Below are 25,056 nucleotides of genomic sequence, written 5' to 3'. Positions count from 1 at the left end.
CCATATATCCTAATGCCATAACATCGGCTCTATCATAAGCTGTTTCTTCCCGGCTCTTTTAGACTCTGACCTTCTCGTTCTTGAGTGTAACCAACAGTTCTACTTTCTCAAATCTAGGAACTAAAAGTAAACCAGCAGTCTTATAGCTAAGATCGGGGCCTGATTATTCAAGATTTTGTATGTGAGGAGAAGGATTTTTAATTCAGTTCTGAGTTTAACAGCGAGCCAATGAAGAGAAATATGCTCTCTGTGTCTAGTCCCTGTCAGTACTCTGGCTGCAGCATTCTGGATCAGCAAACGGCTTTTTAGGGAGCTTAGGTATACGCCCACGTCCTTGAATGTGTTACTGTAGCAGAGGTTAAAATGTTTAAATGTTGTGAAGGGTTTTTATAACAAAGGAAAGAATTCTGCAATCATCCACTGCAGTTGTCCTCTGTGGTCTTGCAGGTCTTTTGGTGTTGCTGAGCTGAGCGGCGCATTCATTCTTTTTAAGAAGTTACCACACTGTTGGTTTGGCCGCTCAAAGTTTTTGCTGTCTCTCTGGTTGGTTTATTTTGGGCGGTTTTCAGCGTAATGATGAACTCCTTCACCTATAACAGCATTTCTGTGGATTTCATATTGAGAGTTCCAGTGAAAAATCTAAAAACTGCAATTTCAATACTTAGAATCAACTCAGTGTTTTTGTTTTTGTTCTCATTTGCTTCACTTGTCATTGTGAAAATGAGAGAATAGGCCATAAAGCTGCTTGCCACAACTGTCCAATTACTTTTGAGCCTCTGAAAACGGGGCTCTGTGTGTAAATATGGCTGCGGTTCCTAACTGCTTAATGCAATACTCTTCTTAAACCCCTCTTCTTAAAGCCTGCGTTTCAATCACGTCTTGATTGTTTGATTAAAAATCAACTCATAGTCCAAATACTTCTGGATCTAAGTGTAACTCTGTAAGGAAGCAAATACGCCTGTTTCCAAATCCCAGTTTTACACTGTTTAACCCACGTGACTCTTCTAGAGATCAACATATGGAGACAAACATGGGGAAAAAAATCATTTCTTTTAAAGATGCTTTGTTAAACCTATGATTCATTCTGATTTTAATGTCATTTGACTCAACCTGATTTGTCATAATCAAAAGACACTTAGCCGTCAGCAGCAGTACCAAAGCTTTTAGCGTTGCTGTAGTTTTCCATGTATGAGAGGTGGCCCTGCTTTTTGAGGCTTGTTGTTTTTGCTTTTATTTCTCCTCGTTGCCGTGTTTGGGTGTTTGGAAAAATGCTGCTTTGTCAGCAGGTCAGGTAGATCCCCTCCTCCTCCCTCCTCCCGTTCTTCTTTTTCCGCCACAAACATTAAGTGCGCTCACACACTCACTGCCACATGCACACACACACTCATAATCTCTGCTTTGTCCTCTTTTCTCCTCTTTCCCTCCCTCTCTCGGTGCACGAAGGCAAACTCAGCAGACCTCCAGGCTGCCAGGGAGCAAAGGCATTCTGGGTAATCCAGGGTGCGAGGAGGGAGAGGGAGTAAAAGGGGAGAAAAAAAAAAAAACGGGGGAAAAAAATCCCAAAAAACAAAACACACTTGATGCTGTGCATGATTTTGTACACACAGAAACACACACCAAATCCAGCCTCTCGCCACTGAACCATGGAGCTGCAAATCTCCATCTGTGTCCATCTGTACGTTCATCTGTTGAGACAAATACAGCCTATGTTTACAGCAGAATATAGAATCTAAAAACTGCACGGCATCCTGTTCGACATTGCTCAACATTAACGATCGAGAGATATGAGGGCGAAGGAACAGAGAGGGTGGCGGGGTGGAGCAGAGGAGGATACAGGGGTGTCGTCAGTCTGCTTTTATCTCAGCTCTGATTAAACCTTGTTCCTGTCTGACCTAAAAAGTCAGCTGGCGGAAACTTCAGAGACTGTTGGGTGAATTTCGCTGGATCTCTTTACACCCCTCCAGTGCCTTCAGAGGGGGAGAGAAAGTGAAAAGGAAGATCAGAAAAATAGAACAGAGAGTGGGCAGATACTGACACAGATGCAGTCACTCCGGCTTCATGAGCCCACTGTTCACACGTTATTGTGTACAATATATGGATGTACGTACATTCTCCCACACTGCGCGTTGTCTGCTCTGTATTCCTAAAGAGGATGAGGAAGAAGAGGCCGGTGCTGGGTGGTAACTTGGTTGTACAATGCGACAGGAAGCAGACAGAGGCAGTGCTGAAATGATCCAGCGCCACCCGTCTGGGACAAGCACAACAAAAACGCATTGAATAAAAATAAACCTGGGCCGGCGTGGCAGGGCATCTGCAGAAACAGGAAATATCCCACTGAGGGAGAGAGATGGGGAAAGACCCTCGCAGTGCAGACTTTTCTTTTTCATTTAATTATTTAGTATGACTTTTATATAAGTGGTGGCAGGCTTATCTGGTATTTGGTGTTGGATCTGTTATCTTTGCAACATGGATAAGTAAATTCCTGCTTTAAGGAAGACGGAAATTAGACAAACTATTATATCTGCTTGTTTATTCTGCAGAAAAATGGAGAGTAGCTGACATTTTTCGCGATGAAAAATGTCACCACTGATGAAACAGGTGAAAGAGGTGTTGAGTTTGTTGTTTCTGACAAGTCTGAGATCTGAGTTGAAGTCTCCCTTTTTCGCCATTTGTCTCTTTCAGAGTGCCGCAGCAGCACCGAGTCCAGTCCTCGGTAACCTTCCCCCAGGAGAGGGCATGCCAGTAGGGCCAGTCCCACCAGGATTCTTTCAGGTATGCATGCAACGCAGGGCTGAACGGCCATGTTTCTGTCACTCCAGAGGATGTAATATCAGCTCAAATTTGAGCTTCCCCAAATTTGGCGGATTCAGTCTCACTTCATTTCAATTGCATTTTATTGAAACTGCTCCAAATCACAGCAACAAGCCATCTCCAGGCATTTTAAATGGAAAGAGCGCATTGCAAACATCATGACTAGAAACCCAATGATCCCCTAAGAGCAAGACCTCACTCTCAGATAACAACAACTGTATGTATATTCACGTACGTTACCTTTGAATATGTGACAATCTCTGTGCGGATGCATCTCAACGTGAAAAAAAAACCCTAATCTGACAGAAGAGATAAATTTCTGGCACACAAAAGCGCACACATGCAGCATTGCCCCAGATCATCTCTGAAGGCCTCTGCCAGTTGTACATCGATTAAACGTCATTATCAGTCAAATTCAGGCGCTCGGATTAGACGCAAAGATCAATAGTCTTCCCGGGCATTTCTTAGTTCTGCTTTCATAAACTCACATGTGAGTCCAAACGGCCTTTTCCATCTCCTTCTGAAGATCAGTCGCTCTTTGAAGGCAAGGTCTTGTCAAGACCTCTTAGTTAAAGAAATATAACAATTACCTGATTGCCAGCTCTTCTGTCGGGTTTTTTAATTAAATATAACAGAATATCTGCAGTACTTGTTTTGGTTTTTTTCGATAAATTGCACATTATTTCCAAAGTCAGTCACAAATGATGCTGTGTGTTATTCATTCAGATTCTGTTAAGTCATTTGCTGATAATGATCAGTTGTTTACATTTTTTATTTAATAATAAAAAATAGATTTTAAGTAACACCATCACTAAAGTAACCTAAAATGCTGTAGCTTCATCCATTTGATGTCTCTTTAGCACAGCTAAGACAGCAATTTAAGTGAAGGCTCTGATTAAATTAAGAGGACCATTGCTCTCTAGTGGCAGATTTCTGCATTGCTCCTCCACCACTGCAGAGTGGCTCTTCTGTCCGGGGTGGCATCAGTTCAGCAGACATAGCAACAGCATTGCTACTGTCTGTGGTGAGGACAAGTGAAAGCCCACTCACAGCTGCAAAAGAGCTCCTCATACAGGCTGCCAAATTCCACACAGTTAACACATGCACTGACATCATTATCATCCTTTTTTTTCTCCTGTCATTTTTTTTCTCCCCCTCATAAATTCGCTCCAGTGAAAATGCGGTCAGCTTCCTCAGTTTGCTGTATGGTTAAAGGAAAATGAGCCCTGAATTCGAGTGAAAACATAAAAGCAGCTCTGGTTGGTTTCCTGCTTTGAAGAGCGTATAAAGTTCCCACTGTGCCACTCTCTAAATCTTTGTTACACATGTGGTCAGTCCATTTATTTGTCTGCATGTAATACTTTATTTGCCTAAATTTTAGCCATTTATGTCACCTCGATACCCCGGAGGACCAAGACCGCCCCTCAGATTACCGAATCAGGTAAGAGCCACACTGACCCCTGCAGGCAGCAGACTAGAGCTGGGCGATATAAGATTTTTTCATATCACGATATGTTTTTTTCATTTCAGGTGATAACGATATATATCACGATATAAGCCAAATAACTATATTTGAAATAATCAGCAGCTTGTTTTGATTTAAATATTTATTTCCCATAATAAGTTCAACAGGGTAGATGTACTTAAGAAACATGAGACTTCAGTTTCAGATAAATAAAGGCAAATATTGCAAACTACACAAAGGGCAGCCGCTAAAGCGTTTAAGTTTCAAAATAGAACAAACAAAACAGACCGCTAAATTGTCAATTCCATTTAGAAACAAAATATTAATTCTAAAAAAATAAATCTTAGTTTGTTTTACAGTTTGTTTAAACAGTTTTAACAGTTGCTTTAGTCTGACAAAAGCCGAATGACGAATTAGCGCTTTCAGTCAGAGATTGAGCATGCACCGCTTTATTGTATTTCCAGACTTGCTTTCGGCACAATTTACAGTGTCAGACTTGAAATAGCTGAAATACCTTCACACTACGAAACTTCTATGGCCTTTCCGTTCGACAATCTCTCCGGAATTGGAACCATCTGTTTTCTCTTCGATAGCCTTCGCTCACGCTCTCGGTTGATTTTTCTCTAGTCGGCGCACTCATTTCCTCCATTACCCGGGCGGCACGGCGGCTGGCTGCTTCCCAAACAAATACACACGTGCGGCTTGGCACTTGTGCTGTACATAACAAGTCACGTGACGTGACGCTGCGGCTGTGATTGGTTCGGCTCTGCGCTACTTAATTTGGATTGGCTGTTCTTTTCTTTTTTTTAAGAGCGCAAGAGGGATGAGGCCTATCGCAATAGTTTAATTTTTCTATCGAGAAAAAGTTATTTCGCAATACATAACGTTATCGTTCTATCGCCCAGCTCTACAGCAGACGTAACTGAATTGTACAAATGAGCAACATAACAGTGATTATAACATTGGAGATGGATCCTCTTCTTTCTGTAGGGTCTTGGAGGAGTTCCAGGGAGCCAGCCTATGTTACCGAGTGGAATGGATCCCACAAGACAGCAAGGTGCATGCCCACACTGAAACACGCACACATATATAGTCAACAATTACTTTATTTAACAATAATGCAGGCAGGCAGGATTTTGTCTTTTGAAATAATATTTACTGTGCGATCATAGCCTGATTGAGGTTTTGCCCTTAAAACATGCACCCTTATGTATTAACACGACTAAAAGAGGACTCTCCACCTATAGATCATGGATTCCTGAGCCAAATTTTACTGTAGTAGCTGTCAAGATATTTCATTACAAAATAAATAAAAACCATTATGACACTATAATTGGGATAAGGGAATCACCAAAGTCAGAATGGGTTCCCGAGGGGAACGTGAAACAAGTTTTATGATAACGGTATATAAAGAAACAGTCGCCTTATTCATTGCACTGGAAGAATGGCACGTTTATGAGTTTTTAATAGTGTTCAGATAACCGTGAAGCCCAGTTGATAGCTGCTCAGTGCTTGTTACCAAGATGAACTCATGGTAAGCCTCTCACTGATATACTATTATCATTAATATTAAAACCAGCATGTTCAGTATTCTTATGAATCGAGCATACTCCCATTTACGCAAACTACTCACTGCTCCAGACAACACTTAAATTATGCATGGGTGAAGATGGTGTTTAGGTCGAACCAACATCAGACCAAGAAAACGGTGTCACTGAAGCAGCTGTAAATTTTAGCATTTGTGCCATCTAAGTCTCGTCGCCTTAAAAATGCATGCTCGTCTGTGGTTTGAGTCACCAAAGTGGCCACAAAAAGGTGTTAAACACAAAAATGCTTGTTTGAAGAGAACCTTTTCTCATTCTGGTAAATCCTACATTTCAGGACATCCAAATATGGGAGGACCAATGCAGAGGATGACTCCACCCAGAGGCATGGTCCCACTAGGACCCCAGGTTTGGGTCAAGATGATTTTTCTTTGAGGACTACTTGCTGTAAGTTTTGTTTCTGATAGATACTCTCATGTAGTCGTGTCCAAACGGAATTCTGGTTTCTGTTTTTTCCCAGAACTATGGAGGTGGGATGAGGCCACCACTGAATGCTCTGGTTGGTCCTGGGATGCCTGGTATGAGCATGTGAGTGGTATATGCATAACATAATGACAGCCATCATCACCATAACACACACACATACAGACAGAGTAGCATAAGCACATGAGGTTATAAAAGAGTAAAATACACTTTTCTGTGTGTCTATTTTAAAAATGTAAGCTTACTCAGCACATTTTTCTCCAAATGTCAGCTATCTTTAATCACTCAGTAGAGTTGTTATAGTCAGCCGTTTCCTTATAGCTTTAACTGTCTTTTGCCTACAGCTCTGGACATGAAACCATAACTGAAACCTTTTCCTCTATTTAGTCTTCTTTAGTTTTTTTCTTCTTCTTCTTCTTCCATTTACTTTTTTTCTGGCATCTGGGGAGCTTGTTATTGCCAACTCTACCCAAATGAATTGGAAACAAAGACCCTGCCAAATGCAAAAAACTAAAGTGTATGGGTTTTTTCTAGGGGACCTGGTGGTGGTAGACCCTGGCCAAATCCTCCCAACTCCAATTCTGTAAGTCCTGCAGCAAAAATAGCGAAGAAGAAGTTTCATTTTCATTTCATGACTTTAGTGGTTTACTTCTTTGTCTTTGTAGACCCCATACTCTTCTGCGTCACCAGGAAGCTATGCGGTATGTATGTTTGAAACCATTAAACTAGCTAAATAGGCTGTAATTCACAGGATCATGCATGAATGTCATGAAAACAAAACTCTCATTTCAGGGACCTCCAGGGGGAGGAGGGCCACCTGGAACACCAATAATGCCAAGTCCTGCAGGTAAACTCTGTGTGTATCAGTTGTATATGTGTATGTAGATATATAAACATGCTACTGACCTTTAATTTTCTTACTGTTTCCGTTTTCCTGTTTGTGTTCTGTCAGATTCAACTAACTCTGGAGACAACATGTACACTATGATAAACACAGTCCCTCCAGGTGGAAGCCGGCCAAATGTGAGTGGCTGTTGGGTCTGTGTTAGTGTTACAAGTCAAACAGGAGTACTGCTGTTAACTTGTCCTATGTGTGTTCTCCGAAGTTTCCTATGGGTGCAGGCAGTGACGGTCCATTAGGGGGAATGGCCGGGATGGAGCCACATCACATGAATGGCTCTTTAGGTACAAAAACAAGAAGCTTGTGTGTTCTGCAAGGGCAAAACAAACAAACCAACAAACCTCTGGTTATGTTTGTCCCTGATTTGTCATGAAAAATTAGTATTCATTTGATCCTGGTGATGTGCATTATTTTCATACTTGTGTTCCCTCCTTCAGGGTCAGGCGATATGGACAGTCTCCCCAAGGTATGAGAAGTTTTTCACCTACTCTGAACTACACTTCTGATTTGTGTAGCAGATACTGTGATATATGTTTTATTTGCCTTTGAGCAGAACTCTCCTGGTAACCTAAGTATGAGTAACCAGCCTGGGACGCCTCGGGAGGATGGAGAGATGGGAGGAAACTTCCTTAACCCTTTTCAGAGCGAAAGTGTGAGTGAAAATTAGTTTTTTTAATGTATGGGATTACTTGAGGTGTTTCCTGCTGAGAGTTCCCTGTAATACTTTGCATTAAACGTGCCCATTTGTTATGCTAAGCTAAGATACTACTTGCTGTACTTTTTACCATGCAGATAATATCAGTCTTACTAGTCTCTGCAAGATATATAGACTGTATATAAAAGATGACACCACCACTGTTTTGCTGACTAGTGTTCTGAAGCCTCGACTTCATGACGCTGGCCGTTGCCATCTTCTTTTTCTTTGTTTAAACTGGACATAGTCTATTTTCACCAGCATCATCTTCTAATGCTAGCTCTGGCTATTTAGCTTAGTTCCCATGATGCAGCTGTGATTTTAAATGTGATGCTAATTCTTGCTGGTGAAACAAAGAGGCTTCACAGCTGACTGCGAGTGCTCACAGACCTGGTCCCTGTCTTCAAAGCAATCATTTCAAAGCCAACGAGGTCCCACTTGGCGCATATGGTCCTAGTAATTTTGGTCTCTAACCGCTAATATGCTTAGTGTGACTGTTGCATAATTAAGACTAATGGCTAGAGATGTGCTTTCCTCTCTTAAACACATTAACAGTCGCGTTTTTATGTTTCTGCTTAATTTTTTTCTGCAGTATTCTCCAAACATGACGATGAGCGTGTGAGGGCTCTGGAAGCAGGTTTGGTCTGTCGCTCAATAACCTGGTGTGGCTCTGCAAAAAGCAGTGAGACATGATGTGATGCCATCTAGGCCAGTGACTCTTCCTCCACCACCACCTGCCCAATCGGACAGTAGCCCCAGGCGCCATCTTACTACTACTACCCCCCCGACCGAAGTCCCACCTTTCCATGGTTTCTGTCCATGTTTCTACGCTCCTGTTTTTCTCCAGTTCTAAGTGGTGACTCTGCTACCTTCATCTGCTCTTCCTCTGCTCCAATGAGACTGTACAAAGGAACTAAATTGACCCAGAGGAGAACTCTGTAAATTTGCATACGGTGTGTATGAGAGAGTGCACACAGTCCGGTCACAGACAGATTTTTCTGCCTTTGCATCAGATCACAAAGCTCGGTACCCAAAAACAAAATGCCAGTATCCTAAAGTTAAAATTCCAGTGAGTTTAAATATATAAAGTCACTGTTTGATTGATCTAAATGGCTGTCATCAAGTCTTCTTTTTTCTAATTAGTCTGTTTGCAGTACCAGAAGAGAAGTGGAGAGACATCGCAATCCTTGGGCTGATATTTGAGAAGTCTTTTCAGAGTTTGTAAATGTCTAAAGACCGCATACATTGCATTTAAAGTTTTATACTGTCAGTGGTTTTCTCATCCCACTTGACAATATTTGTTTTCAGATTTAGTTTGAAGGCGAATGTTCATTAAGAAAAAAACTCGCTCAAGGCTTAAAGTGAGACTATGAACCTGCTTTAACAGCAGCCAACATGCCACAGGTGGAAATGGGAAATGTCTAAACACAAAAGTCGGCAAAGTGGCATTGTAGATAGGTCATTGCATTAGCTAACATTTAGCAACTAAAAGCTAATGGTCATACCAGACCAAGCAAGACAGACAACGCAAAAGTCCTGAATGTATTGAACTAAGCAATCATGCATTCTAGTAGTTACGGATTCATCTTTCAGTTAATCCGAGGGACAACGAGCTAACTCGTCTTTAAAAACTTCCATAGTCTGACTTTAAGTCACATGAGATCAGTCACTATGCTTATTGTAATTAAACTGAAGTCAGCATAAGGCTGAGGAATGTTTGCACAAATGTTAGTACTCAGTAGTACTCAGTAGTACTCAGTAGTACTGTACAGACTGAAAGTTTTTATTTCACCTGAACTCTTACTACAACTCATCCTGTGGGTTTTTCCCCATTATGTGCTTTTGTGGGGCCGAAACAAATGTTTTTGACAGAAATGAAGGGAATCATTAGTTTGTTTGTTTTTCTTGGTGACAAAACATGCTCCCATATCCTAGACATAAAAACGTTCAAATGAGAAAGACAAGTAATAAGAGGTGAGCAGTATGGATGATGAACTGCAAGCTTTGGTCACTCATACTTAACTGTCGTCCGGAAAAACTGTGATTTTTAGTATGATGAACAATTGGTTGGTACAGAAAAATAAAACAAGCTCGTTTTTAAATAATCTTTGAAACCTTTTTCACTGCCCAAGATGAATTATTATCATGTACAAAGGGTGAATATTCCTGCAAACATTCTCCTTTCCCTTCCCTTACTGCAAAGTGTACAGCTCACAAATGTAGCTCCTCTGTCTTGTATGTGTATTTGATATTATTATTATTATTATTTAAAGATAATGCTAGAGAGAATTATTATTGCAAAGGGAACGATGGACTGATGGCGCACCATCACAGCTGACCTGAGATGTTTTATTTTGTTTTGTGTTAGATTGAAGCCATAAGTGGGAGTACATAAAGATCAATTTGTAAATTGGATCATTTGTTTTCTTTCTGTTTTTGTGACAGTATGTGGGACTCCATTTGTGACGTGTTCATTTTCTCTTTTTTATTCTTGTATTATGTTTTTGTAAATACACAGAGAAGTTTCATGGGTTTTGACTATGCTGATATAAAGCTTCTCTAACCTTAAAGTGTCATCTCTTTTCATTTTGAACAGACTTTGGAGTGCATTTGAAAGTATCTGCAGATGAAATTATATGATCACAATTGTGTTTGTTAAAGCTGTACTTAAATTTACCAAACCTGTTGTATAACTTCAATCATTCGGGGATGGATTTTGTACTTGAAATTTGATAGACAGGTAGATAGATAGGTGGATAGCTTTACATGTATAGCTATATATTTTAACAATAATAATAATAATAACAGCAACTCCCCCAGAAGAGCAAGGGCTATGCTAGAGGCTATACTAAAACTCGATGTTGTTACTCTAATTATAACAGTAATAACATCAAAGTTGTTATGGCTTATGTTGTTTTTATTACATCATACTGATATCAGCCTGTTATGGCGTCATTGTAAAGGGCATCGTATTGGGAAAAAAAAAAAAGAGTGTGTTGTACAGCTCTCTCTATGCCAGGGGCTCAAACTCCTGTACTCGAGGGCCAGTGTCCTGAAATCTTTCCATGTGGCCCTGTTGCACACCTGAATAAATTAGTAGGTCATTAGGAAGAGTATAGAACTTGACTGCATGCTGAGGTGGCAACCCCTAACCTAACCCGCCTTAAGTAAATGTAAGTGTTTGGAAAAATGTACTTCTAAAAGTACTTTTATTTCACCATATTCATTCACTCATGAGCTGCTGTAACATGAATCAGATGGCTGAACTGCCACCTCAGCATGAAGTCAAGTTCTGTAGAGTCTTGCTAATGACCTGCTAATTGCATTCAGGTGTCCTGCAACAGGGACACATGGAAAAGTTGCAGGACACCGGCCCTCGAGGACTGGAGTTTGAGACCCCCGGCTCTATGCCCTTTCATATGATGTATTATTCAATAGGTTTTGTTTTTTTTTCCAATCAAGGTCAACTTTGATCTTGGGCACTAACAATGATGGTTGAGGTCAAAAGCTTAGCCAATCTATTCGTGTCCCCCAAGGCCCAGTTTCTCACTGTAAAGTTTGCAGATAATACATAAAAACTGTAGTTAATATCAAATTTTTATCAATTTTCACATTCGGTGTGACGACCCGATTCTCAGCAAAGTTAAATCAGCTCGAGCTGTTGTTGGTATCTAATAGCAGAAGTTGTCAGTCTGCAAACTGACCGGCTACATCTTTACATTCAGACTTGGACTGGCACGGCTGCCTTGCCCTCCACCAGCAGCGGCAGCTTCATGTAATTTCTCAGTACTATGATTATTATTTACTTGTTATCTCTTGTGACTACATTTATATCAACACGGTATGTGCAAACTGTAAGACTGCATCTCAGACCATGTGACCTTTGACTACCATCAGCCACAGATAGAATTCACCACAGACAGCAGGAGGGCATGTGAGAAAATCTCTTGCAGCACCACAAAGAAGACCATCTTCATTCTTGTAGTACTCAGAGTTAGATTTACAAATGTACACACACATTTAACACATGACAAACTCTTCTTTAGACAGTTGTTTCAGTAAAATTCACCATACTTTCCCCCAGTCTAAGAGTATTTATCTCTATATTGATATTCAAAGACTTGACTGTAAGTCGTGTTTGTTCTGAGACTTATCAGTTTGATTTCCTTCCTCTGTTTCAGATCTGTGTCCCAATGAGAAGGAAACTGCCAGAGATGTAAAGGAAAAAGCAATAAAACACTGTTATCACCTGCTGTGTCGCTCAAGTCTAACCAGAGACATCAACTGGCTCCATGAGTCACATTTGTATTCAGATGTGCTTTCTTTGATATGAGGGAACTCTGTATCGCTGATGTGTTGATGCTTTTTTTTCATCTTGCAGGGAGTTCAATGTGAGACAGGTAGTTAGTTGACTGTCGCACTCTGTGTTACTACCTGGTCTAAAGTATGTCTCTGTAGGTCATCCAGGTGATGACTGGTAGCTTTGGTAAAAACACAGCTGATGAGACTCATAAAGTTATTCACTAATGAACCTGCGACATTCAGCAGTAGATCTGCTAAAGACAAGTCAACAAACTAATTTCATTAATGCTGCAGTTGGGTTAAATAATGTTGGTAAAGGGTTTTTCTTGTCTCCTATATTCGCTCAAATCTTTACAAAAGGACACGCTATGCTTGCTTTTGTTTTTCAGGAATCTGCTTTATTTGTACTTTGTGTTTTGGCAGACGCTACCCTGGAAATTCCAGTAAGTTTCCAGTGCTTCCAGTGATCTGCAATAGCTGGCAATTCCAGGCTGCAACAGATGGTGATTGTGAAGTAGTTTGTTTCTGTGCCACCATACCCAATTCTGTCAAATACTTGTGCTGATGCTCACTCCATACTTGACAGATAAAGAGAATATCTGTTTCACTTGTCTGTGAGAAGCCTTTGCAGGAATGCAGCACATTCATGTTGTTTGCTGTTTTCCATTTTGTTATTCTGCAAACACACACACACACCACAGAAAAAAAAAAAACTAAATAGAGCTTTATCTTTATCTGTACCAACATTGCACAATCCCATTAAAGACCACCTCCTCTCTTATGTAACTTCCCCGCTGCAGTCATTCCCCCTTCCTTATAAGAGTCCAGCTGTTGTGGTCTTGCTGTAGTATACAGCTGCCTGTCATTTGACTTGTCGTCATGTTCCTTCGTTGTTGTCTGGCTTTGCTGGCTCTCTCTTCGCTCTCTGGTGCGTCTGATCCAGGCTGTGAAGAACTCATTAAGCCTCTGGAGGATCGTAGCAAGGTACAGTGTCCTCAGCACAGACATTCACCATGAAGCTGAACAGAGTTTAAATTGTTTTAACTCCCTGAGGCCTGAATCGTCATCGCTGATGCCCCTAGCTCTAGCAAAAAAACAAACAAAAAAAAAAACAGACTTGACCTTGGATGGTTAAAAAGGTCCCACTGGTGATTTTGCATGTATAAACTTATTATTATGTATGATCACAGAAACAAGTTATGAGCATGTTTATGCATGTGGTAAAGATGGTAAACTCCGCCTCCTGGTTCTTTAGAACCTGCTGTGAATCTCTTTGAAAATTGAATTTGCTTTTCTTTTTTTTCATCTTTCTCTAGCTTTTGGGAAAATGGATATTTTACGCTGCAACATCAGACAGCGAAGAGCAATTGAAAGAGCTTAAAACTGTGCACAGCTTCTGGGTCGAACAGACATCCATACCTGACAGTGAAGACATGCCCAGTCGCTTTGGACGCAAAGCGTAATTGTCGATATTTTCAAAATGATTTGTACTACCTTCAAGGCAGCGGTGTTAAACATAAGGCCCGTGGGCCAGAATCGGCCTAGCAACGACTCCAATCTGGTCCAGTGGACAATTTATGAAGATGAGAAAGAGGGCATACATTTTGAGCTTTTAACTGTACTTTCACAAGGTTTACAGTTTTGTAATGAGATGAGTTTGACACCCCTGCTTTGAGGCATCAAATGAGTAACATACTTTAACCTCTTGACTTTTTTCTTTGTTTTTTCATGTGCTTCTATTTTTTTCCTGCTCCTTACCAGGGATGGCAAATGTTATCATGGAAATGTCACTGCCACCTTCTTAGGAAACTCTTCCACAGACACGTGTAAGAGATCACGTTGTTAAACTTGCATTATCAAATATTCATTGTGATGTAAAACAACATGGCAACCATCTAATTTGTATCTTACAGATTACTATAACTCTACCAGTTATGAGCATATTGGCAAGTATCTGGCCACTTGCCCCGACTGCATGCTTTGGACAGACCACTCGGTGTCAGAGATCGGCGGCAAAACCACAAAAAGCAGAGGCTTCAGGATCTTCAGTGAGTTGCATTCGCCTGTCTGTGTCCATATGTGTCCAACTTTTAGGACGCTGTAATGTTAATAATTAGTTTCAAACTGTTTTTTATTGTTTTTGCCACTCTGTTGAAAATAATGTTAACACTGCCATCCCCTCCCTCCAGCAAAGACTGGGACACTGGAGGCCTCTCATCTCGAAGTCATCAAGAAACAGGCTGAGTGCCTCAACTTCACACTAGATTTATACTTTGCAAACACTACAGGTGAGATGCGTTCACCATCCACGCAAACAGTAAGCAGTACATCTAATGTAAACAATGACTCATCAGTTTGATTTCTTTCCTTCGTTTCAGATCTGTGTCCGTATGAAAGTGAAGCTGTAACAGATGCAAGACGGGACGAACAATAGAGAAAAACACATTTAAGCTCCTTTCACCCGATCTCTCAGATCTATCCTGTAACCTGAAATTACTCAAGTGTTTGAAGTGTGTATTCAGATGTGTATCACAGATGTGCTGACAGATGTGGAGAAAGCGCTCTTTCATCTTGCAGTGGGTTCAGTGCAGGACAAGGAGTTTGTAACAGTGTTAACTATGGCTGGGGGATTTTTGTGTGAATAGGTGCAATAGACTGATTTTACATTTACTACAAGATGCAGTAAACTGTGATTTCTGATTTTTCTTGTATTCACATAAAGATTTACAGAAAGAAACTGTGTGTTTGTTTTCTTCTGTTCTGTGTAAATCCGGTCTATTGGTCAAACTTAAGCAAGTCTTTCCTGTGAATTCATAACTAAAACATTTAAAATGCAGAGGCTTTTTTCCTTTAAAGCCACGCCCGTCCTATATTTTTCCATCATTGGCCTTAATGTCCCATCCTGACAGTTTTGCAGTGTCTGTTTTAAATTGATGTGTGGATTTTACAGTATGTGATATTAACTGTAACAACCACCTAACAGCATGCAAAAAAAAGAAAAAGAAAAATTGATTCTTCTCTGGTTATCCTTACCAGGGTTGGAGTCTGTCCCAGCTGCCATAGGGCAAGAGGCGGGGTACACCCTGGACAGGTCACCAGTCTGTAGCAGAGCTAACACAGAGAGACAGACAGCTATTTGCACTCACATTCATATTAACCTAACCCCACTAACTACATGTCTCTAGACTGTGGGAGGAACTGAGAGTACCTGCAAAGAACCCACGCAAACACAAAGATAACAACTCCACACCTCCACACAGAAAGGCCTTGGCCAGATGGTGGAGTCAACCCCAGGATCTTCTTGCTGTGAGGCAACAGTGATAATCACCATCACACCATACTGCAGTGTGGTGGTTAGCAAAAAAAATAAATAAGTGATAAGTATGTGGTAAAGATAGTAAACGCCTTTCTGAAGGTAAATACTGTTTTATGTTCTTCTGCACCTGTTAAACGCACATCGTGCTGATGCAGCAGGCCTTGTCTGGATGCTTCTTGCACTCCACCTGAGAGATTCATCCAAGGAACAGCGACCCCAGCCGGCAGTTTCTAACTAAAAAGTTAGCCTTTTTAAAAAAAACAACAAAAGAAAATATTGATTCTCCTTCAAGTCCTGCTGCAGACTAGCGACCTGTCCTGGGTGTACCCTGCCTCTTGCGCTATGACAGCTGGGATAAGCTTGATTCTCCTTCCACTGCATCTCCTTGGTCTGAGTTGAAATGCTGTTTCCGAGAAAACCCCGTGCACAAAACGTGCACTTATTCTGTTATTTTGGTTGGTACAAAACTCACCGACTCAACAGCTGTACTAGTTTTTGAACTTCTCTTGGTAGATTGTGCTGGTTGTTACTGGGTGTATCTGTGTTTATGAATTAGTGCACTCATAGCAGTGGAAGGTTTTACAAATGATTTACTATCGGTACATATTTGTGATTGCAGCCTTATGCTAATTTGCCCCACTTAGCCCGCTTCTTAAATCTAACCTTTAATATTTACCATTTAGCACGCGCACACTCGCATCACCAACAAACACCAAATGAAGCATTATCTCTATTGAAACCAGCCTTACATAATCCTGTTACACAGTCCAATCAGCCCCTCTGCCCACCCCCTCTCTTATGTAACCTCCACTGAAGTCATCCCAGCCTCCCTACAGGAGCTCAGCAGTCCTGTTCTTGCTGTATGGAGCTGGTCGTCGTTTGACTTCTCATCATGCCTCTTCATTATTGTCTGACTTTGCTGCTCGCTCTGTTTTCTGATCTAGACTGAGGGGGTCAGGGGTCAGCCATTTATTTTCCCAGGGGGTCACATGAGAAGAGAAACCAGTACTGTTGTGGTGGGCCGCACCAATAAGCAGATAAAAAGATCAGATTAATACTGAGTGTGATTGATCACAGAAATGGTACACTGTCCTCAGCAGAGATATATATTAATCACATATTTTGAAAATGTGATTTAAACCTAACCCAAGTCACTTTCAGTAGAAATGTTTGTTTCTGCGATGACTGTCAGAATTGTGAAGCTGTATAAATTGTGAGATTATTCTGTTATCATATGTTACCTTATATATGTAATCAAAGTAGTTGAATTATGATACTGCTGTAGATCATATTATACCCCTTAATATAGAGTGTGTGATCAGTATGTAGTTTTAGTTTGCATTATACTTCTGACTTAAAAGAGTGTGAAAATCATTAGATCTATTGGATTGACCTGTATTACTCGACACTGTTGAATGTGTTACACTGTTTCTTGACATTTCATACTGCTGAATCATGAAGAGAATGTTGTGTGCAGAAGACCTTGTGCCGATAATAGAAGAGACGACCACATTCCATACCCCCACCTTTACAGAGAGCAGAAAGACAGGGAGCCGAGGTCATAACTTAGGCGCCGTAAGAGAGAAAACATGTGAATGTTTAGGCTTTTACGACTAGGTGGGGGCCACTAGGGGCTATAAAAGGCTGAGTAACCCGTCACCATTTTGAGACTTGCTGTGACCCTCTGCAGGCAGGTCTCCCCATCATGATGGTTCTTATGCTCTTAAGTGTTGAATTGTATGGAAATAAAATATTGTTGATTGAGCATTTATACACCGAGTATTGTCCTTCCTTCAGCCCAAAGATTAAAAGAATTGGGAGATTTTAACAACTTGGTGCCTGGTGACCCGGATCTTTGGTGTGCTGAGGAGGGGCAGATTTGGCCTGTGGTGAGATCGTGGGGCGAGGCGAACAGAAAGGACCGGTCCAAACAGAAAGGTAAGCACAGCCTGTTGTATTATAAATACCAAATGTGCATATTGGGCTTTCCAAATTAATCTGTTCGCTGAGTTACACGTATTTTCACATTAAATTTGTCGGTGTCTGGTTTTTGGCGCAAGATACTAACAACATAAGTTGAGGCTGAATTCCAGTGTGTCATAGGAACTGCCTCTAGCAAGAAACTAATAACATACTACGTTGAGTCTAGTTGCAGCTGAACTGCTTCTAGCAAGATACTAATTACATACTACGTTGAGTCTAGTTGCAGCCCACTTTACCTTCCACATTTAACTTTGTCTAAGACTGGCTTCTGTAGCAATAATACATTAGAATCTTTGGAGACGCGGCCATAAGTCCAGTACATTGAATAGAGGTTTTGAAGTGGGTTATGGTGTCGGTTGAGTCCTCATTGATGCGGCCATGAAATTAGTATAAAATTAAGGTTAAGCAGATACTGGCTTACGGTGCGGTTGAGCGCCAGCAACGCGTAATGCGAAACACGTCCGTAGGTTTTGGTTTATGATGCGGCCGTGTTCTGGTGATGCAGCCGTAAGTGCAGTAGTGAGGGGTTGCTGGTTTCAGCACATTGAAAAGAGGTTAGACGGTGGTTTATGGTGTCGGTTTTGAGCCTCGAGGGCTGCGGTCATAAAATTATAAGTAAAATATTTACTTCACCCCGATTAAAGGTAAAGTAGACGCTGGTTTATGGTGTCGGTTTTGAGCCTCGGGGACGTGCATCACTTCTGTTTTATGATGCGATTTTGCCCCGTGGTGGCGGCCATAAGCGCAGTGAAAGGGGTACATGGTGTATGGTGCGGTTGTGCTTCGGAAGAGTTCTAACAGTTGAGCTTAGAGGTTTCTGTGTAAATTTCCGCTGGTGAAAAGCGCTCTCTGTGGGTCTCACTGCTGGTGAGGCGCGCTCTGGGCGTTGTGTGTGTGAAGCGCGCTCTGGGTGCTGTTCTGTGTGTGGGGCGCGCTCTGTGTGTGAAGAGTGAACACAGTGACAGTGGCGGTTGATGTGTGAATAGGAGGACATTAGTGCGAAGAGAATGCTTTAAGATCAAAGGTTGACGCCTAGTGGACCTGTGGAAATTAATTTTGCCCTGGGGTTGGCTCCCCCACCGTACGTTGGACGCGGCGTACGGACCAGCGGCGTCTGGAGGTCCAGGCTTATCACCTGAGAGCTGAGGGCCCTCAAACGATAACAGAATAACACTGGTACGGCCGTGTAATCACGGGTTCACATTTATTCTGGAATAGAACAAGAGGATGCTTTGACATCTAAGGTTGAGTTCTATATTAGTCGAAAAACAGAGGTTAGAGTCCTCGTTTCAAAAAATAGAGGTTAGAGTCCTCGTTTCAGTGACGTTTCAGTGGTTAAAATTGTTGTGTGCCTGTCCCCTGATAGCGTGAAATTACGAACAAAGAGGGAATTTGGAGCCACATAGAGATAGACGGGCATAATTGGGTGTATTACTCTGTGGTGTAATAAAAAATAATAAAAAAAAGGAGAGAGAGAGAGTAAGAGGTGTGTAGTGGAGAATTATTGAGAAGCAGAGAGAGGAATATGTTGGGAGACTGACGTGCAGTTTGCGCTGTCAAGGTGGGCGTGTTGCCTGCTTATCTGTTTAACGGTGATGACAATGATATTAAATAAATCTCTTAGTGTGTTAATACAGGAAGCTACGGACCTGGACCAACTGCCCCCACAAGCACAGCGGCCGAAGCAAAATTATAGTAATGGGAACCACACCCAGCACGAATCAGCAGCTGTGGAAAAGGCAGCAGCGAGGAGAGAATTAGAGGAGAAATTAAGAGAAGTTTTAACACAAAATTGGGGCCAACAGACTTGTGGAGGTTGGGAAGGTGTCCGGAGCATCACAACAAAAGGTGAAAGAAAAAGACACACAAGTAGAGAAATGTGAGAGAAAGGCTCCTTTTAAGGTAACGCCTAGTGTGAGAAAAAGTTAAAATTAACCTGCCTACAAATGCACACACATGCAATGAAAAAACAGCTTACACTCATGAACATGTGAAGACTTTCCAGCAAGGTCAAAGCAGCAAAAATTAACATACACCTGTTTTTTGTTTTTAATGATGAAGTTTATCCATTACTAACAAATAAACCCTCTGGGTTGCAGGACAACAATTTACCTTCAAAGAAAAAAGAAAATAAAGAGACTGGTATGACCAACCAGTGATGAAATAACAAATTTAGTGGTTAACAGTCAAATTGTGAGATGTTTTCTGATGATTGAACAACACAAGTGATTAAAGAAAATTTCTCTTTTGTGAGTTTAAAAATTTGAACATGTGCATGTTGTCCTGTCAACTTGGTGGGTTATCAGTTGATTATAGTATGGGGAAAAAAAAAAAGAAAAAAAAAACCAAAAGGGGGAGAGAAGGCTGACACAGGGCCTGGCCTGGTGTTTCTCCCCTCTCTTTGTAACACAGCCAACACAACATCATTTTCCTGTTCGTACACTTCTGTTTGTTTTTGTTTTGTTTTGTTTTTTTGTTTTTTTTCTCTCTTTATGTTTAATTACAGGCTGCTTTGCCGGCCCTGAAAGCCGAGGCTGACCTGGACTCCTGCTCTCCCCTCTACGTGACCCTGACCAAATGCTGCAACAGCTGGACCCACAACAACAACCTGAAAATGTCAACAGTGCTGCAGGAAGGCGATCTCATGCAGCAAAGACGGAGAGCACTAAAACCTAAGGCCCGTTTCACTACACGGGGGAAAAATTCCCAGACTGCGTCAGCTGACAGAGCTGTGACGAGACGCCTGCCAAGCCCGAATGAAAAGTAAGGCCGAAAAAAAGAATGCTGATCTTGATAACTCTGCATTAACACTGTGCAGGACAGTGATGGACCAACACGTATGATCGGGCAGCAAAAGGGCGTGACCGAGACCGAAGGAGCAACTGAGGTCAAAAGGCACCTCAGAATGGACAAAAACACAGAAGAAGATGCAGGTTTCACCTACGGTGAGCATGGACATTGGAGAAAGGACTGCCCCAATTGGGGTCAGAACCAGGATGGACAGAACTTCGAGCAGCAGCAGCAGCAATGGTCGCAAACAGATTGAAAAGGAGGAGGGCAGGACCCCAGGACATGCTTCAGGCCGTGGTTTACCCAAGACACCAGAACAGGAAAGTGATGAGCACAAACACACACAAACACACACATCTACATACACTGATGAAAAGAAACACACACATGAACAGATGTGCACTCGTTGATTGAGTGAAAAAGGACACACACACACACACACACATTGAAATGCTGATTCACTGAGAAGTGATCCACACACATACACATACACATGCACACGCTTGTGCAACGAAGAGTGATGCGCACACACACACACGCTGATGCAATGAAGAATGCTTTGCTAACAAATGCTTATGCTGATATGCAAAATGCTGCACACAAATATCCCAATACATAATTTTTATGAGGAGCCATTGATTACCATTGATTACTCAAAATGTGTTTTATGTCACCCAGAGGACATTTATGTAGATTTTAGGGGTAAGTGTCATGGTCCCTGTGCCTCCCCGGCCAGCCCAGTGTGGCCACAAGTGTTTGTTGTTTCTCTCTCTCTCTCTCCCCTACCTGTCTGCCTGGGCGGAGCTCTGACTGGGCTCCCGCCCTTGGCCCACGCACCTGCAGCTGATCGCGAGTGATTTGCAGTGGATCTCTGGCTCTTCTTAAGGCTGGGGCTCTGAGCTATTCGTCGCTGGAATATTGAGTAACCTCGGTAGTAAGCTCCAGAGTGTTAGTTTCTTGTTGCCTTTTGGCGTTGTTACTTCGTGTGATTAATCGCTTGTTTCCTGTGGACAGGAATCCCTTTCCCTTGGTGCCCTGGGTGTGCTTAGTTGCTGGTGTGCGGTGTTTCTGGATTCCCTCGTGTGTGAAGAGCCCCTTTCCCGGATTCCCCTGTGCCCTGGATCCCCCTTGCCCTCTCACCTGTATATAGTCGCACCTGGTGTCGTGTATCAATAAAAGGAACTGTATTTTAGCTGCCTCGTCTGCGCTTGAGTCCGTCCACCATCGTGACAGTAAGGTCTGAAACAGTTTGGTTATGAAAACAATGTCTGTGCGTGATGTCTGTTTATGGCTCAAGGCCTTGACTGAATTCTTTGCTGTGCTTCACACAGCCCTGATGAGGAACAGTGGCACAGAGTGAAAATGATGAATTAATAGTGTAAGTTTTAGGTCGGAGTACGGCATTTTCTGTGATTGAAATTTAATTCAAGGAGGAACAAAAGGTGTCACGGCACCTGAGGTTCTCATTCCCACACAATATTGTCCCGGCAGGAAGCAAAACGTTCCTGTGAATTTCTGGTTGATTTTTTGGTTTTGCTTAGCGCTAGCTTGATTTTATCAGTGAGCTTTGGCTTGTGTTCTTTCTCGTAAGCGAGAGAGGGATAGTTTTATGCTTGGACGTGTCTGCAACGGGCCCTAGTATGTGTTATTTTTAGTATTATGTTGGTTACGTCTGTTTTCGTTTTTGTTACAGTGCACTGAGATAAGAAAATCTGAGAGGTGTGATCCACCGATGGTGATATGTTGTGAGTTCATGATTTAATAATCAGCTCTTTAAACCAGGCCTAAGAGATTGAAATTTAAAGCGCTATAAAATATTCTTACTGAAAACAGTTGCAAAGTGTGCTTCTCCATGATTATAATTGGCATGGGAGAAATTCCCTTATATGGGACACTGATCACGTGAGAAGTCCTGAGTCTAAAAGGATTGCAGCGAGTCAATCCAATCCAGTCCAAAAAACAAGGAATTATTTTCCTTTAAAATGATGATGTCATCTTGCTGGTGATGGATGCTCGAATAGGTCGCGCGTGAGACTCCATTATCAGCAACATCTGGTATGAATGGGTGTGAATGAATGCATGTGACTGGACTGTGATGGACGGACTAAAAGTTTTGACTGACTTGATACTGAGACAATGACTGCACCAACTTTAGGATTAGTAAATGCCAACAAATAATTCACCTAGCCGGCAAGAGAAGGGTGGATGCTTCGCTTTGTTTTGTTTTGTTCTTGCAGGAGCAGGAGGATAAGAGAGACTGAAGAGGAGACGGTAGCTTCACATGAGAGTGTGGAACTGCAGATTTAACCCTTTGGTTGCTAATGCTAATTTTGAGTTCTGAGATATGATGTCACTAACCTTCTCTTTTAATTTTCTAGCTCCGGTGAATTGACACATGGGAGTGTGTCAAAAAGGGGGGAGTGGAAGTTGAGTTTGAACATCAAACAATGGAAGTTGAGTTTGAACATCAAACAATGGTTATATAAAAATTTTTGACTTTATTTGTGTGTTCAATAATTTAGGTATGGTAAAACTTAAGCTTAGGGTATGTTAGACTTAGAAATGGTTCATTAATTTTTGATTTCTTTTACACACACATAGATTATGATTAGAATAAGTCCCTGGGTCAGAGAGTCCTGAACATAATATATAATAGATTATCAAGGCTAGGGAGAGAGGTGTTTTGGTTTTCTGTCTCCCACAGAGAGAGGAACAGACACCAGACGAGGACACGGAGATATGAGGACCCTTCACAGCAGAGACAGACGTAGGGACTCCCGAGACAACAACTGGGGTCAAGTGTCATGGCGTTTGGGCTCCTTGAGAAGATGGATCCCATAAACACAGCAATAACCCTGAAGGGGTTGGCGAAAATCTAGGAACACCAGACCAACGAGGTTCGAGAGGATCTTGGTAAAAAGGGGGACACGGCGGTGACCCCAAAATACACAGATCTTTGTTTGAAATCGGGGCAGAATAATCCCCTGATCTGTGCAACGACTAAAGGGTGGTCTAACCCCGGAGGTCGAAGAAGAGCAGAGAATCACCCGACTGGAAGACACTGGTAGCTGCAGCAATAAAATAAAGGTTAAAAGCTCCTTAGACAGAGGTTCTAGTCTGAGTACATTTGAGAGGTATAAGGTGGTACCAAAATGGGAGTGGGAAACTGTAGCACCAAAATAAAGCTGTGGGAGAACTGGGAGTGATGGGAGTGTTATCTGTACTTTGTTGTTGTAATCACAGTTTTTCTTGTATCTGAACTGCGTAAACACAGAGGTCATTCTACATGTGGTCCACCCATAAAGGGGGACAGAGGGCCTCAGGACCAAGAAGAACTGGAACTTGTAACGCTGGAGTGTATGTTATAAGTGATCTCTTTTTTAAGAGATCAAAAGGGGGAATTGTGAGATTATTCTGTTATCATATGTTACCTTATATATGTAATCAAAGTAGTTGAATTATGATACTGCTGTAGATCATATTATACCCCTTAATATAGAGTGTGTGATCAGTATGTAGTTTTAGTTTGCATTATACTTCTGACTTAAAAGAGTGTGAAAATCATTAGCTCTATTTGATTGACCTGTATTACTCGACACTGTTGAATGTGTTACACTGTTTCTTGACATTTCATACTGCTGAATCATGAAGAGAATGTTGTGTGCAGAAGACCTTGTGCCGATAATAGAAGAGACAGACCACATTCCATACCCCCACCTTTACAGAGAGCAGAAAGACAGGGAGCCGAGGTCATAACTTAGGCGCCGTAAGAGAGAAAACATGTGAATGTTTAGGCTTTTACGACTAGGTGGGGGCCACTAGGGGCTATAAAAGGCTGAGTAACCCGTCACCATTTTTATGCTCTTAAGTGTTGAATTGTATGGAAATAAAATATTGTTGATTGAGCATTTATACACCGAGTATTGTCCTTCCTTCAGCCCAAAGATTAAAAGAATTGGGAGATTTTAACAAAATCTTCTCAAAGTCTGTCATTCTGTGGCTGCTTGTCAGTAAACTCATACATAAAAACCTGAATATTCTGTTGATGTGTTAATGGTTTATTTTATATAGGTCATTTTATTTTTTCAGCCCTGTTGTTCTTTTTAAAAGTGCCTCAAAAAGTGGTATGGTATCTGGTAACCTTGATGTATTTGGGAAACAGGTAGAGTGCCTCAACTTCACAGTAGATTTTTCTGTGTTTGTCTGATTCTTAAGTTTACATTTTACATGTATTATCTAGAACTTATATCACATCTCTTGTAGGTTGAGTTTGTTATTTATAGTAACCTTTATTTTTGAGTCCTACTAGTTTTTATTCTCTAGTTCTGTCCTTGGTTATTGTCGTTAGTATTGTGTATGTAGTATTGGAGTTTATCCTGCCTTCCCTGTGTAACCTGTGTTAAGTTTCTGTCATTCTCTGCGCCCCCTTGCTGCTGTGTCTAGTTATTTTCCATGGTTTATTTCAGGAGGTTGTCTTAAGTTTAGCTTCCTTGTCTCATTAGTTAGAGTCAGTTCAGCAGTGTATTTTAACCCCCCAGAGCGTATAAAGTTCCCACTGTGCCACCCTCTAAATCTTTGTTACACATGTGGTCAGTCCATTTATTTGTCTGCATGTAATACTTTATTTGCCTAATTTTTAGCCATTTATGTCACCTCGATACCCCGGAGGACCAAGACCGCCCCTCAGATTACCGAATCAGGTAAGAGCCACACTGACCCCTGCAGGCAGCAGACTAGAGCTGGGCGATATAAGATTTTTTCATATCA

General features: G+C 41.6%; 2 protein-coding genes and 1 long non-coding RNA gene across 3 annotated transcripts in view; all 3 read left to right on the top strand.

The window, feature by feature from the left end:
* The window catches only part of si:ch211-130m23.3 (single-stranded DNA-binding protein 2), a 57,552-nt gene extending 47,084 nt beyond the window's left edge, over positions 1–10,468 (top strand). Inside the window, exons 5-17 of the mRNA XM_031736226.2 lie at positions 2,683–2,772; positions 4,193–4,252; positions 5,267–5,333; positions 6,158–6,228; positions 6,341–6,408; positions 6,838–6,886; positions 6,969–7,004; positions 7,096–7,150; positions 7,256–7,326; positions 7,410–7,488; positions 7,642–7,670; positions 7,758–7,856; positions 8,491–10,468. Coding sequence (XP_031592086.1) covers positions 2,683–2,772; positions 4,193–4,252; positions 5,267–5,333; positions 6,158–6,228; positions 6,341–6,408; positions 6,838–6,886; positions 6,969–7,004; positions 7,096–7,150; positions 7,256–7,326; positions 7,410–7,488; positions 7,642–7,670; positions 7,758–7,856; positions 8,491–8,520 — 804 coding nt within the window. The 3' untranslated portion in view covers positions 8,521–10,468. The remainder of the gene's footprint in view (positions 1–2,682; positions 2,773–4,192; positions 4,253–5,266; positions 5,334–6,157; positions 6,229–6,340; positions 6,409–6,837; positions 6,887–6,968; positions 7,005–7,095; positions 7,151–7,255; positions 7,327–7,409; positions 7,489–7,641; positions 7,671–7,757; positions 7,857–8,490) is intronic.
* Positions 10,469–13,009: 2,541 nt separating this feature from the next.
* Positions 13,010–14,937, top strand: LOC116317438. Its single transcript, XM_031736206.2, has 6 exons — positions 13,010–13,184; positions 13,517–13,659; positions 13,962–14,026; positions 14,114–14,248; positions 14,390–14,488; positions 14,579–14,937. Exons 1-6 carry the CDS (start codon positions 13,080–13,082, stop codon positions 14,632–14,634), a joined length of 603 nt encoding a protein of 200 aa, XP_031592066.2. The 5' UTR covers positions 13,010–13,079; the 3' UTR covers positions 14,635–14,937.
* Positions 14,938–20,805: 5,868 nt separating this feature from the next.
* LOC120443124 lies at positions 20,806–22,237 on the top strand. The gene is made up of 2 exons (XR_005615160.1): positions 20,806–21,220; positions 21,304–22,237. It is a non-coding gene; the product is annotated as an uncharacterized LOC120443124 (long non-coding RNA).
* The last annotated feature ends 2,819 nt before the right edge of the window (positions 22,238–25,056 follow it).

Source organism: Oreochromis aureus, linkage group 12 (assembly GCF_013358895.1).
Source record: "Oreochromis aureus strain Israel breed Guangdong linkage group 12, ZZ_aureus, whole genome shotgun sequence".
Classification (NCBI taxonomy): Eukaryota; Metazoa; Chordata; class Actinopteri; order Cichliformes; family Cichlidae; genus Oreochromis; species Oreochromis aureus.
This window is presented reverse-complemented; position numbering and strand designations above follow the sequence as displayed.

Excerpts from the sequence above, each read along its gene's own strand:
- LOC116317438 (XM_031736206.2), top strand. The coding sequence starts at position 13,080 with ATGTTCCTTCGTTGTTGTCTGGCTTTGCTGGCTCTCTCTTCGCTCTCT. Across the intron at positions 13,185-13,516 it reads CTCTGGAGGATCGTAGCAAG|CTTTTGGGAAAATGGATATT; the intron begins GTACAGTGTCCT and ends ATCTTTCTCTAG. Across the intron at positions 14,489-14,578 it reads ATACTTTGCAAACACTACAG|ATCTGTGTCCGTATGAAAGT; the intron begins GTGAGATGCGTT and ends CCTTCGTTTCAG.